The sequence below is a fragment of the Phoenix dactylifera genome, unplaced genomic scaffold, assembly GCF_009389715.1.
Source record: "Phoenix dactylifera cultivar Barhee BC4 unplaced genomic scaffold, palm_55x_up_171113_PBpolish2nd_filt_p 000329F, whole genome shotgun sequence".
NCBI lineage: Eukaryota > Viridiplantae > Streptophyta > Magnoliopsida > Arecales > Arecaceae > Phoenix > Phoenix dactylifera.
In genome coordinates, this window is record NW_024067793.1 from 193,230 (window position 1) to 209,033 (window position 15,804).

A 15,804-nucleotide genomic window follows, 5' to 3' on the forward strand; every position below is an offset into this window, starting at 1 on the left:
CAACCCAATCCGCATGACCCATCTAATAAGGAAGTGGAATCAGATTAAGTAGGTTAAGTGGGTATTAAATGGATTAAACATGTCTTTAATGGGTCAGATCACAACCAGGCCTAACTATTAAATGGGTCAAAATGGGTTAAATGGGATAGAACTGTAAACATGAATCCAAATGGGTTAAAACAGGTCAATCTATTTATGACCCAAATCTATTTATGCTAAAGCTGAACTCACTTAAATAGGGTCCGTTGGAGGTCAGGTTGGTTGGTCGAGTCATACCACTCCTTGTTAAAAGCAAGGACACCGTTAAACAAAAATCCTATTAAGGGTATTATGAGAATTGAAAAGTTGGAAAATATTCCCACTTTTGTATGCTATTGGGATTAAAGAAATGGACATATCCTAGATGTGTTAAGGGATTATAAATAGGTTAGTATTCCTTTTCTTATTAAAGTTTTCTATTTGGAATATAGTAGCAATCTTGGAGATGGAATAAAAGACAAGGGCTTTCTTTCTTCTTCCTTGGCATATGGGTCCTCTTTTTCTCGTTTCTTTTTTCACTCTACAATTCCCTTAATGCACTCTCTTCATTCTTATTATTCTCCCTCACTATTAGTTTAATTTGTTGTAGTCTACTAACATTATACCTTACAATTCCTGTTCAACATTAACCAAAAGTTCTCTAATTCCATTTTAAAATCTTTGCTGGCTGCATGCTATTAAAGGCTTATTGCTCAACTGATGTGTGATTTATGCAAGGTTTTCATTCTTCAATATGTACTGGAATTTCAAGACAACAATAAAGTCCTCTCTCCGTTCAATCATCCTTCCAATTTCTTTCTTCTGCTTCCTACCCATATTCATTTTCTTCTTGTTCTCTCTCTTAGGGCCTGTTTGGTGTCGCTTCTGCTATATAAAAAGAGAAGCAAGAAGCCAAGTTCTCTAGCTTCTTCTAAAAGCATTTTTTGACTTTTTTCTTCTTGTAGAAGCACTTTTCCAATAATGTTAGTAAACATTATTTTTTCAAAAAGTGTCCAATATTATTACCAAACACTAATTTTTTTCAGAAAGTGCTTTTTTCCTTTGAAAATAACAAAAAAGAAACTTTTTTTAAGCAAAACCAAACACACCCTTTCTCTGCTTTTTCTGCCACATAAGAACTAGTTGGCATTAGCCTTAGTATAGGGTAGACAATTTGCTTTTCCTTGGCACCCTAGGACCTTGAGTAAGCCGAGAAAATAAGAGAGAAGATTCTCATTTTTCTGTAACAAAAGCACGAGCATGCAGGAACCACTAAGTAGTTTGAAATGAAAGAAAATGCTGACCTGAATTAAGAGAAGTTGGACAGCAGCACGACACTTGGCATCGTTGATTGCATAATGCAGATTTCTTTCTCTTAAGCCTTCCAAATCATCATCATCCGTTGATTCTCTAGACATATCATTATCCTGCCTGAAAGAAGAATTTCCATTTTCCCTTGATCTCTCAAGGCAAGCTCCAGATGAGATATGCGTGAAATCAGGTAGTGTTGCTGTGGAAGCTTCTTTCAAAGATAAAACCACTTCTAGCCACTTGTCCTCAACAAAGAGAGAACCTGCATTGCTCATTAAGCGAACAAATGCAGCAATGCCAATACCTGCAAGACTTTGGTGAGGGCGCTTGATAAAACTTGTCAGCAATGCTAGCACTTTCTTTAGTAGCGGATTCACTGTATCATAAAATTTTACAAAGAGATCCACTACTAGCTGGAGGGCCAGCGTGCATGTTTCATAAAGCCAAGCATCTTGATCTAGCTCATTGGCATCACTTTCAGATCCCTGTCCTTCCAAAGTTCCCCCAGAAGGATCTATAGCATGTCTTACATAGTCAAAAATTGGGAAAAGGACCGAGTCAAACACTTTTTCCCATAAAGGCAATGAGAAAAGGTGACCATAGTTGCGTAATGTATCAAATAGCACCTGCAAGGCACTTTTTCTGATTTCAGGTCTAAGGTCAAAGGTAAGTTCTGACAAACCTGCAAGAAATAAGAAAATCAGCACACATTTAAATCATCCATACTTGTTCAGTTGTAAAACAACCAAATGTATATCCACTCAAAAGAACAAAGCAGAATTAATATCCACCTGCTAACAATGGAAACCAAAAATGTAGATGATCATCTTTATCAATGAACATCTGATTGTCATGTTTTCCATCCTTTACCATGAGAGGTGAAGATGGACCATTACTTCCAGAAGCTTCCTTGTCCTTAACCCTTTTTGCAGAAAAGCCAATCTCTCCTTCTGCAAGCTTTGAGGCACAGAATCGAAGAAAAGCAATTGCATTGAGGCTAATGTCTTTGTTAAACCTACTATTAGTGAATGCAATCAGACAATTAACACAATCTGTAAAAGTAGTAGTTTCGGTTTCGGTTATGTAAGGAAAGTAATCCCGTAAAATCTTCTCAATAATCTCAAAGGCCAGAAGTACTATATTTTTGTGATCATCATATGATGCAGTTGCAAATACCTGCAAAATATATCATTTGCTGAATTACTCAGGTGACCAAGAATGAAAATGAAAACAATCAAAAAAAAAAAGTTATTCTAACAGTGATTTTGATGATAACTACCAAAAGGCAATAATTTATGATCATGACAGAAAGAAGCAAGGAAAATGGAAATACCATGAACATGCTTTTCCATCCTGACTTGACATTGCCAACACGAGCCAATACCATTTGAGAGACACATCTGATGATCAACTCTCTAATCTCAACAGCTCTGCTCTTCCGCATAACAATAACAAATGGTTTCATAAATTCATTCTGGAAATTGTAGTTGGCCAATTCTTCTCGCTCCAAGAACTTCATTGCTAGCTGCCGCAAGGAATCCATTGCAAAGATTGCAATCGAAAGGTTATCAGAGCATCCAATGCTGACAAAAAAGTCCGACAACACATGCCAAATGCTTGACCACACAAGCCTGATACGGTTCATGTTATAGTGCCTGAATGAAAGAAACCAATACAAAACATGAGTAACTTTTAAAGATGTCATTTAGGAAATGAACCTGTGAGTGTTTCTTACGCAATCTCAACTATTTTTGTAAGACTAAAAACTCGTGGATTGGATGTAGAGCGCAACTCTTCAATTGAAACCTTACAAAGAGCTTTCACAAAGTCAATTATTGCCTCACTGTTCAACTTCTGACTTCGTGTGAACATACGGTTCATTTCAGCCATCCCAACTTGTTCCAACATGTTTAAGTTAGAGATCAAGTTATTCATTTGCTCAGAGGTAACCACTCCAGAAGCATGACCACCAACACCAGCACTATCATAGGAACCTCTTCTGGCAGTAGCAGCGGTGTTCGAAATATGCCCAGGTCCCTTTTTCTTCAGTACAGGAAGTATAGATGACTTAGTTTGTCTAGATTTATCGAGTTCATTCTGTTGTATTGCAAAAAATGTAGCATCTGGAGGAGCCCCTTCTCCCAAAAGATGCAAATGCTCAAAACGAGAAACACATGTCAAAATATGTTCCCAGGCTTCTTGTAAATAATTTCCATCTTCATCTGCGATCAACAGAATTGCCTGTGGAACCACTCACAAAGAAAAACATTTAAAGCCGCATAAGAAAACTGTTGCTATAACATCATGGTTGACATTAGAAAACACATGAAGATGCAGTCAATTGCAATCGATACATCTTGCAATCTACATTGAAAATAAATATCCTACTACTATAAGTCTATAAGCATGGTGCAGAATTAACTTTATAATAAAGTGAACTAATGACTAAAATACCAAGGCAGTACAATTTAAGTGAAAGTTGGTATATTTTGTCTTTTTCCTCTTTTCCCAGCTTGCAATGGCTAACATAGTGAAATGGAGAATGGAATTCAGTAAAGTAATACAATATCTAAAAAATGTTTCTCAAATGACCCACTCTTGTTGTTAGATATTTCTTATTACTATAGTTACTCATCATAATTAGATAGGGCAACAAAAGCAAAATATTAGTCGCACCTATATGGAGAAAGATTCCTATTACATTGGAAATCTCTTTTTTGAGTGAATATTACATTGGAAATCTTGACTAACAATATATAGCTATCAAACAGGAAGCCCTAGGTAAACAATATATAGAGCGCTCTCTCTCTCTCTATCACAGCATAGATGAAGAACAGCTTCACTTAGTTACTCTCCTTATTGAATTTCCTTTAACATTTATAAATCACCTCACCTTAGTTCCATGACCCGCATGATAAATCAACCAACTATTGAATGTGCCAAGGCCAAAGCCTCAAAGCCTCTAATGAACAGGGGCTCAAAGATGAAGAGAGAAGTGCAGGAGATGTGTAGAAGAAGGGGAGAGAACAGAAAAGAGATCAGAGGGAGAGGAAGGGAAGAGGGGGAAGTGGAGGCAACTTGACACTGCAGGAAAGGGTAAAGGGGCAATTCTGATCATCAGGATTAGACTTCAAAGATTTGTACACAAATAGAAACATAGTGCACCGAAGAACCCTTCAATCAAAGAAATTTTATTAATGTGAATAGGCTGCACCATACAATATTAGGCGCATATAAATAAGACATGACCCCTCACTCTAATTCAAGCATTAAACCCAATACAAAATCATATTTGAAATAGGACACAATAATAGGGAAACAAGCTAGAATTATTCTACTACAAATATAGAAACCTAGCTCAAATTTGATTTTATCTCTAACGGTCCAACTGGTCATAGTACCTACTAGCTGTACCCTGGTGCTGCATCACAAATGGTCAAAAGAGAGAGATGGAGCAAACGAGGGAGAGAATAGAGAAGAGTCAGTAGCAAAGAGGAGATAGGAATAGAGAAAGAAAGGAAGAAGAGAGATAGAACAGGAGAGCGGGAGAGAGCGAAGAGGAGAGACAAGGGAATCCATCTATCTCACATATGAGGAGAGTAGGGACAAGACTAGCTAGGAGTCAATGCTTGTTTCATGTTTTGAGACCAAGATAACTCCAAGGGCTGGGGAGGTATACATATATTATATATATTTATGCATACATGCAAATATACATACATACAAATGTACATACGTAGACATATATACACATATATGTAATATATATGTACATATGTATACACATATCTTTATGTGTGTGTGTGTGTATATATACATATGTATATATGTATATATGTATATGTATATATGTATATATGTATATGTATATATGTATATATGTATGTATATATGTATACACATATCTTTATGCATATGTGTGTATATGTATATATATATATATGTATGTGTATATATATATATATATATATGTACATATGTATATGTATATATGTATGTATATATGTATGTATATGTATATATGTATATATGTATGTGTATATGTATATATATATATATATGTATGTATATATGTATGTAAATATATGTATGTATATATGTATATATGTATATATATATATATGTATATATGTATACACATATATGCACATATGTATGTATGTATAGACGTCGACTCATGCCGCAATCGGGTCGAAGGAAAGAACAGCGGTCAGCAGAGGATATATGTATGTATGTGTATATATGTGTGTGTGTGTGTCTATATGATATTCAAAAGGAATTTAATTTGGGTTATTAACTCAACTTGGAGGATAAAATTGGCATATTAACTTAATGAATATCTCAACCTCCCCCCTTTCTTCGAAAGGCTTCATGGCTAAAAAAACAAAAAACAAAAGAAAGAAAGAAAGGGCTTCAAGATAAAAAGGCCAGGTGCTTGCAATGGTGGGTCCCTAAGACAATCGCTGTCGGCGCTCCTATTTGTTCGACATTGCTTAAAAGAATGGGCTTAAACCCTATGTGAGCCATGCAACATGGCTCAGCTTCAAATCCCCTATGCCATCTTCTCAAGATGAGCAGAGAAAGAGGGGAAAAAGTCAAAGAACAGAGTGAGAGAACGAGGGAACTACTTGCTGCTTGGAGGTGACAAGGCTGAGAAAGGTATGTTAATCATTTCCAATTCCCTCCTTTCTTTCCTTCTCTTCCTTTCATCTGTGGATTAATCAAGCATAAAGAGATGAGAGGCAGATCCCTGTCTCTCTTTTCTTTTTTAATTCATCATGGCTTCTGTCATTGCGAGATTAGGAGCCACAATGAGATCAGAAGAGATGATCTTTTGTCAGATTAGACAGTCTGAGTGGGTTACGGTTTTGGGCAAAGAGTGGGAGATTAAGAGGCACATATACGGCATATCACAACATATCCATGGTGTCGTGTCATGTTCCCATTGGAAGATGGCAAAAAACCCAAAAGTCATACACATGGCACTAGTTTTGTCATTGACTAAGATGAGTGTTGCATGGACACAAATATGAGAATCAGATTCCGACAAGTGTCCAACTGTCTGACACGGTAGGAGAGAAAAAAGGGAGATACGTGGATAACGTAGGAAAAAAAAATTTAGTTAAATTATATAATTATATTTAAATGTTATGAGGAAGAAAATTTTAGAATATAATATTTGTTAAAGTTTTTTCTCCATAAATGTTTTCTAAACTTCCTAATTTATTGAGAGATACAAGAAAAGGAATATCTTACAAAGTTATTTCAATAACTATATCCATGACCATTCTCTTAAAAAAAAGGTTACTTTGGAAATTATTATGGATAGTTGAACTCATTTTTGGAAGAGTCAAATTATCCACCTATCTATAAAAACTAGAGAAAAAGAGATATGTGTCCAAGTGTCTGATGCATATCCAATCCCGATACATATCCGACATCCATTCATGAGCTAGATGCGAGTGTCCATGTAACACAGCTAGGATGTAGCCTAATTAATCATTATTTCATGATTAGATTTTGCATATTATTTCTAAGCTCTCCTATCCCCTAGAAGACCAAGAAGTGAAGCAATAGTTCATGCTCAAGCCTATGACTTAGTAACAAGGGATGGATCACACACTACATGTAAGAATATTTAATCAATATAAGCAAGATATTACTTTTTTACACACTCTTATTTCAGTGATAATTTAAATGCTAATCAAAATGTAGAATCTAATTTATCATGAAAAACAAAAAACAATGGTTTGATTATAGCATCGCAATCAATAACTTGTGATCTTTTTCCTGCCTCCATATCTCCAATGTGTAAACTATTGTAATGATTTCTTTATGGTGAGTCGCACTACTTTGTGAAGATCTTTCTACTAGTCAAATTCTCACAGAACAAAGACCATCAGTTTAAGGGAATGTTCAAGATACCCCACCAAAATCCTAAATTCTCAAAAAATAACAAACTAAACAGAAGAGCAATGCAAGTTTCCCAAATATCTAAATTTTCTTGCCTACCACAAAATATTGGGATTCAATTTCATGGACATTAAGCTATGCCCCTTGTTTTGCAGGAACTTTAGGAACAAAAAAAGGAGATTTTCACTTATATGGTACATTATATGTCAAAACCAGGGAATTGCTTGGAAGACAGAAAAAGTAACACTCCAGGAAAATTAATAGCAAATTCATTTTCTCCTCTATAGGCAAAAATAATTTTGCAATCTCTAAGGACATATTGATAATTGAGCAAATACTTGTACTAGTCAGAATGGCATATTTTTATGTGGTTATTTAGCCATAAATGCATCTCAACCCAAAAGGTTACAACTTACAACAGTGTTTGCTGATCCGACCTGAACCTGGTGGTTCAGCTCATACTGAATTGAAACAGCACCAAATTACGATGGTTTGTGAGTCAATTTCAATTATAACCCCTTCCCACTGCATTCACCCGAATATTCAAGAGAGGGCTCGCTCTCTATTCTTGTTCACTCGCTCACTTGCTCTCCCCCTTCTTCGACACTAACCAATGCCGAGGAAAGCCCCCATTTCTCTCCCCCTCGCTCCCTCCCCTTGGTTTGGTACACCCCGGCTCGGTATCGGATGTACTGATACTATACCGAACCAGTTGCTAGCTAATATGAGCCTCAATACCAGTACAACAGACCTTGGGTTTCAGTATGTTAGAAAAGGAATATGTGAAGGACTTGGAACAAGAACTACCACTAAAAGCCTTAGCCCAGCTAATTATATTGAGTCAAAGCTAATTGTAACAATCTGCCAGAGCAATACTAAATACAAATGCATTGGATGCTTGCCCATGAGAAATATAGAAATATGATTGAGTTTCTAGGAGGAATGCCTCCAATACATTATATTTCAACTAATACCATAAATCAGGTTAAAAATATAAATAGCTTTCAGAAACATGATATTATCAAACATAATTCTTGGCATTAATAGGATATAACCAGAATAAACCTTTATTGCATCAATATTTTTCTGCTTGATATCCGCTGCTGAGTGAAGGGATGTGAATTTTGCAAGTGAAGTAACAAAAGCATCTCTTTGCGTCTTCATAGATATAGCTGCTGTAACATGTATTGCACAACGAAATCCTTCAAGGCATTGGGATATTACGGCTTCATCATCACTCTGGTCAAGTGGAACACTGAAAGCAGCTAGCATGGGAGCCCAGCACACCTCAATCATGAATTTCAAAATTACCACATCTGTCGCAGCATAATATACTGACCTGAAGTTCAGAAAATTATTCCAAATAATAAGCTAATTTAAATTTTGGTACCTTAAGCAACAGTACAATACATTAAATCTGGGGATGAGTTTGAGAAAACCCATTTTCAGAATTAAAATATGTGAACTACGAAGTAAACACAGCACAGGACTTTACGTATTTAAAAATTAAAAAAAATGCAAAAAGGGTAGCTTATGTCAAAAAACAATGCAATTCTGGTGGCATGAATTTACTAATTTTGATATAATAACTCACTCAGATTTGCGAGCTTTTTCCTTAAATTGCTCTTGCATGTGCCTGATAAGATCATCACTAGTCTCCATAGGTGAATCTCGCTTGCGTATAACTATATTCAAAATGCTGTCCAAGCCTAGGATTTTGTTTGTACTCATAGATTGTGTTTGCTGTGGAGCCAAATCATCTTCCTTCATCTTAATTTCATTCTTAGAAATTCTTTCATATAATGATTTCATATATTCTTCTGGCAGATCCTTCCCATCATCAATACCACGATTGTTTCTTATGAAGTCATCTTGAGACATCTGCATCAACCAAAAATAAATCATATTCTCACACCAGGTAGCATCATAAATTGATGGCATATATGAAATTTCGTGAATGATAATTTACCTTGTTCTTAACCATTGGGTTATGAGCATCCGTGTTGAGCATTATTACAGAGTAAGCAAGGACATAAGCCGTATCTGCACTGGTAAAGGCCTTTGGATTGCATTTGCAGTAACGCTCAGCAAATTTTTCCAGGATGCGATCAATTTTTGTGCCTCACCAGGCAACCTAAATCTTTGTAGGAAGGATCTGATTGCCTCATCGAACTCCATCCCTTGAAAATCAAATGCATCCACAAATGCATGCATGACTTTTAGGGGCAACTCTTCCCTCTCTCCAAGATAATCACCAATCATTGTCTTGTTCAAGTCGGATGTACTTTTAAGAAAAGCAGCTATTTCCTCTGGTGAGTCGCCGACCTTCTTTGCATTGATAAGAAATTCAAGTCCTTTCTTAGGTTTCCGATTAAAAAGAGATATGCCTTCCTGTTATTTATGTTGCATTAGAGTACATAGCATAAGATTATATCAGCAATAAAATGCTAACAAAAAAAGAAACCTCGCATGGGAAAATTATTTTACCTGAAGTTCTAACTTATATGCCCTACGCTGTTCCAGAGATGCAACTTCTGAGACTCCATTTGCTGTTTCTGACTGAGAATCAGTTCCTTCAACAGACTCCTCTCCACTGCCATTTGCCTCAGGAAATTCATTTCCACCTTCAGTATTCTGCTCTGCTGTTTCTGTTTTAGGAGAATGAGGGTCTGGAATTCTCAACTGTTTGTTCATCCAATCACCCATCGACTTGAGAATTGCCACCAAGCATTTCATTGCTTCAATCTTCATGGTAGCATCCTGAGGTGGCACTAGCGTCGTGAGAGCACCAGGGGGAGGCCCTTGGGCAGTCTTTAAGAGGCCATTTACCATCCTGTAACCAGACCATCAGCAAATGGGAAAAAATACAAATATGTAAACCTACAACAGTTAAAATAATAAAGCTAGAAAAATAGGACTCCTGTTCCTAAATGATCAAAATAGATGTCCTACTATGCCAACAACAATGATTTCTGCAAAATCGTCAAACAAAGAAAAGAACTGAATTATGATGAACAATATATTTACCATAGAGCACATGAACGAAGATAAGTTACCTCTCAAAAATGTTTGATGAATGGACATCACAGTCATAATTAATGAAAATGTCTACCAAGATTTGGGAATCTACACACAGCTTCTCCAAAAATCGAAGCACGATCATCTTCTGCTGGAAATTTGGTTGAGCAACATTTTCTAAAACTCTGAGAACAATCATCGGAAAGAAGACACCAATTTCCGCCTTTAATCCTGGTCTAAATCTTGATACCAAGCTCATAAAAATGGAACATGAAAGCTGAAAAACAATCATATGAGTTGAAGCGCTGTTCTTCAAAAGTGATAGGCACAGATACTGCTTAATTGCACCTAAAAACCTGCTTGATTGCAAACAAATTAATCAGATCAAGATATATGTATCTGGCATGATGAATAAAGAAAAAGACTCAAAGTACAATTCATAAAAGAGAGAACAGCAACAAAAATAGAAACCCAAGCCTAAGGCATAATAATAATAATAATATGCACATTGTTGATTGGATACAAATTTGTGATCATCAGCAGATGGGTAATTAATGTGAAATGGTTGCATTACTTATGTGAAACAAGAAAATAAGTAATATTGTGACTCTTCAAATTTAGTGATATAATCCAACAGTAGACCTCTCTTTCCTTCATATTAAAATGTGTTGTAGGTCAGATTGGATTCACCAAAAAAAGAATAGATGTAGTACATATCAACATAGTACTGTGGTGGGTGGGAAATTTGAAATGAACAAGTGGGGAAATCTTTGAGGATCCAAATTTTGATAATAGGTTTGACACAAGTCAGTTACAAATATTTTTCACTTGGACATGTTATTGGGTTAAGATGTAGCCAAAGATTTCTTTTTAATTTCATGTTTGAAGAATCTTTTTTCTTACATATTTTGTTCATGATGGTCAAAGCTAGTTTCTCCTTTGTTCTACTTGATCTTTTCAATCTGCTTAAAAACTGAGAAATAAATCTTATGATAATCATCAAAATGTCAAATTATATATATATATATATATATATATATATAATATATATATATATATATATATAAGTTAGGATAGAAAATCTCTCACCAATATTGTCAAGATCACTATTGAGTTGTAAAAAGTAGACAGATTCAGGTTCGATCAGATCATCGATCCAATCACAGATTGCAAGATAATTTTTCCAAAGTACTTTTCTTCACATTTCTTTAAAAATTTTAAAATTATAAAAACCAAAAATTTAAAACATGAGTTAGTTGTAAAGTAATGAATGGAGGGGGAAAGAAATAACTTACAGATATTGGACGTCCATATTTCTCCATCATAAGGCTGCATGTAGCATGTCTAATAAAGTAAACATTATGTCTAGTTATTAAAGATATTTATGTATTGCCGCATAGAAAATATCGATTAAATTATCCTTTGGGGTATAATATTTTGGGGAAAAAATCAATTTTCGCAAATGATTTCAGGAATAAGAATATTTGCCTCTCAATTAACTCCATGAGCTCCAAATTTTCTTTATTTTCTTTTACTTTTTGGAAGTTAAAAACTATAACTAAAAAAACTATGACTAAAATTGTTAAACTTATGATGCACTCTATCCTTCTTAGTGAAAAATAAATAATTCTAAAAGCCTACAAGTCAAATAAATCCTGTGACATGGACCTTCTATTTATGCACATAGCATTATTAAGTTGCATGTCTTAATTTAAGGGATCATATAATACATATATATGTGTATATATGCATAAATATAGGCATATACATTTATGTGTGTATATATACATATACATATATATATATATAGATATGTACATATACATATATATATAGACATATACATATATATATAGACACACACATATATATATATATATATGTGTGTGTGTGTGTGTGTATGCATGTATATATACATATATATATACACATATATACATGTATACATGCACATATAGATACACATATATACATGTATACATGCACATATAGATACACATATATACATGTATATATGCACATATAGATACACATATATACATGTATATATGCACATATAGATATATATATATATACATATAAATATATATATATACACACACGTATATGTAGAGTAGAGCTAAAGTGCACTCAAAAGGATAGCTGAGATGGTCCCTCTCGCTTTTAAATCTATGATAGGCCATCTGAATTGAAATCCAAATAGTTAAACATGACTACAAACAAATACCTACAAACCAAAATTCATACATTTTGGTGGTCTCTAATTATTCATCAAGTCGGTACAAAAAATTAACAATATCAATTGCACTAGTAAAATATATGATAAGACACATAAATTAAATCTACTTTATGAATCATGATCTGCACATCTTAAAACATGTTTAGATTTAAATTTCACTAGTTTTTGATGATTACATTATAGTACAACTTAGTATCATGCTATTAAAACTGTCCATTTTGACACCTACTTGATACTTAGGTTAGAGACCATCAAAACACATGAATTTTAGTTATTAGATATTTTTTATAATGCTTATCATGTTCAACAATTTAGAACTTGAATTTGGACGCCTATCATTGATTTTAAGATGAGAAGACCACATCAACTATCTTCTCGAGAGGATAATACCAACACACTCTCTCTCTCTCTTTACATATATATACATGTATATATTTATATACCATGATCCTCTTTCATCCTAATTCAAGGATGACATTAAGATTGTTTAGGGCCATTGTCATCCAGATCATAAGACATAGATCATGGATATTAAGATTCAGACAATAATGCCTCCCATGCACATTGATAGGCGTTTGGAGAAAGATCAAGGCACAAAGGGCGGTGGATGGTTCCACATACATACATTTACATACAAACAAAAATACACGTATATAGATAAAGATTTTATTTTAAGCCAAGATGCATTTTTTCTTTCTACTATAGTTTTAATTCATGTTAACACTTCATAGATTTGTATGTACTATGATGATATAGTATGAACTAAAACACTAATCACTAGTCCAGTCAGAACTGCTTTCAAGACCAATTAAGCCTGTTGCCTCCTGCTAGTCTGTTTGTTATAATTTTCAAGAAATTTATGGAAGTAATAAATCACTATATACTAATGCTGCTAAGAATCATTGGATTAGCTATATGGACTGTAACAAATTTCAGAAAACTTTCCAAAGGTAGAATTTTAATATCTTTGTATAGAGGAAAAAATAGAGGCAGAACTTGATCAAATGAGAGTATAAGACTTCCTATGCTATTTTAACCATCTAAACAACTCTAGCTAATGTCATGCTAATTTTGTCGATTAATCCGTAAGTTTCCACAATTTAACAGCATAGATTCCTTCTTGTTAGCCTTTCATGTCCCTTTGATTTGGAGTTATCCATTAAAGTCCAAACACTAATATTCAACAAGTCAATGCCTTTATTGTTTGCTCTCAAGGCTGACAATCCCATGGGTTTTGAATTCATGAGAATAAACACATGGAGCATCACGACTTATATGCATGATTTAGTCAAACAACAGTAGCTCTGAATGCAAAATTCATTTAATACTCTGTCAATCTCCAGATAAGATCTCTTCTGTATGCCTCCTGCCATAATCTCACCACCTCGATGAATATTACTCAATAAATATAATAAAAGTCAAAATTCAAAAGTCTAGAACTAGCTCTTAGCAAATAGTAATTTAAATTAAAGCTACAAGTAGCCCTTGTATCTTCTGCTAATAAACACAACAGTTCTTATATCCAGTTTTGTTGCACAAAATAAATTCATCAGCATTAAAATTAAATAAACGCTACAACTGCAGAAAGTACCTGTCACTCGTCCTGAACACAGCTCCAGCATTCTCCAGCAAGATCTTGAGCAGCTCCAGTGCCACAATCTTTCCCTTCATGAGCGCCAGATCAGCCGCCGCATCCTTGGGGGGAGTCTTCATCGAGAGCTTGCAGAGAGCCCGGAAACACCAGGAACGCATCCCGCCTCAGCTTGTTCCCGATCTGGACCTCCATGTCGTCCTCCCTATCCAAGACCCCTCCGCTCCGAGCTCGTCCTTCCGGCCCTCCAGCGCCGTCTTGTACATGCTGATCTCCCAGTACTTGGCGTCCAGCATATCCTTGTCGGTCGAATCCAGCAGGTCAGCCGGGTTAGTATGCTCCACCGCCGTCGTCTCGAAGGCCCCCGTCATGCCTGCCCGCAGACCCCGTCCGGGCGAGTGGGTCGACGGGTTGAGCACAACATCGATGTCGCTGATGATCTTCGTGATGAAGCTCTGGACGAAGCTGACGTCGACGGTGGTGGCAGCGGGCGGCCGCGGAGGAGGAGGAGCGGTCGGAAGGCTCCATGAGCTCGGCAACGACGATGGGCCTGGACGGGGACGGTGGAGGAATCGGCCTCCATGCGGCGGAAGACGATGACCAGCATCTGGATGAGGGAGGCCTTGGCGGTGGTCTGGTTGACGGGGTTCTTGGAGCCGAGGTAGAGATCGTAGCAGGTGCGGACGATCTGCAGGAGGCGTCGCCGTGGATGCGGAGGGCGGTGGACGTGACGGCGGAGAGGAGGGTCTTGAGGACGAGGAGCTCGGCGGCGTCGTCGGCGAGGGAATGGCAGTGGCAGACGGACTCGATGAGGGAGGCGAGGAGGCGGGCGTCGGGGCCGGCGGAGGGGTCGGCCTCGCCGTGGAGGTAGGAGTGTGGGAGATGAGTTTCTGGGATGCAGTCGAGGGCGGGTTCGGCGATCTTGTGGGAACCCGAGGAGGCGGCGGAGATGAGGGGGAGAAGGATGGACTCGGAGTCGGCGAGGGAGAGGTCGGAGCCGGAAGCCGTCATGAAGGGGGCCGGGGAGGGAGGAAGAGGAGTCGGGGGAAGGGGGATCAAGGTGGAGAAGACGGAGGAGGAATTGGAAAGGCGGTCGATGAGGGATTTGCACTGATGGGCGAGCTTCGAGTGGCCCTTGCGCCATGAGGCGTTCTTGATTATCTTCTCGAGGGCGGGGATCAGCACCAGGCTCAACCGGGGAAAGGGAATCAGCTTCCGCCGGGGGGGAAGCCATTCCCTCGGGCTCAGATCTGGAGGACTGTGACAATTGAGAATGGATTGGAAGGCGAATCTGCTGCTGGTTTATCGCAGTGGCGATTTGCTCCTTGTTTTCTTCCTCGTCCCTCCCCGGTGGATGTGAGTTTTGCTGGCGTTGTTTCTGAACTGGGAGGAGGCTGGATGTTGGACGGGCGAAGGGGTTTCGATCCGGAGAAATAAGAGTAATGGAACTTTTGTATTGTTTTCCGAGTTTTTACAGATAACTCCCTAGGTAAATAGGAATTATAAGTAGCTTCTTAAGTAACGCTGGATCGACAAGTATTTTGCGTGTCTAGATCTCGAGTTTCGAAAGAGGGAAAGCTGTTATCCTTCAAACACGGACAACCGTGCATTTGATTCTCTTCGAGGAGACGAGGGTGCGGACCTAGCGGGAAGTTTTTGGGGTGATCAATCAACGGATGGCAGGTTACAGATTTAAGCTTATTAAGCACATCAG

General features: G+C 37.1%; 1 protein-coding gene across 1 annotated transcript in view; it reads right to left on the bottom strand.

Moving 5' to 3' along the window:
- Positions 1-15,324, bottom strand: part of LOC103697087 (brefeldin A-inhibited guanine nucleotide-exchange protein 2-like) — a 30,483-nt gene extending 15,159 nt beyond the window's left edge. The window contains 17 exon segments of the mRNA XM_008778868.4: positions 1,323-2,011; positions 2,121-2,505; positions 2,663-2,984; positions 3,065-3,570; positions 8,308-8,581; positions 8,837-9,123; positions 9,212-9,354; positions 9,357-9,633; positions 9,730-10,075; positions 10,299-10,616; positions 14,091-14,236; positions 14,238-14,317; positions 14,320-14,578; positions 14,580-14,639; positions 14,641-14,789; positions 14,792-15,287; positions 15,289-15,324. Coding sequence (XP_008777090.2) covers positions 1,323-2,011; positions 2,121-2,505; positions 2,663-2,984; positions 3,065-3,570; positions 8,308-8,581; positions 8,837-9,123; positions 9,212-9,354; positions 9,357-9,633; positions 9,730-10,075; positions 10,299-10,616; positions 14,091-14,236; positions 14,238-14,317; positions 14,320-14,578; positions 14,580-14,639; positions 14,641-14,789; positions 14,792-15,287; positions 15,289-15,324 — 4,773 coding nt within the window.
- Positions 15,325-15,804: the final 480 nt, after the last annotated feature.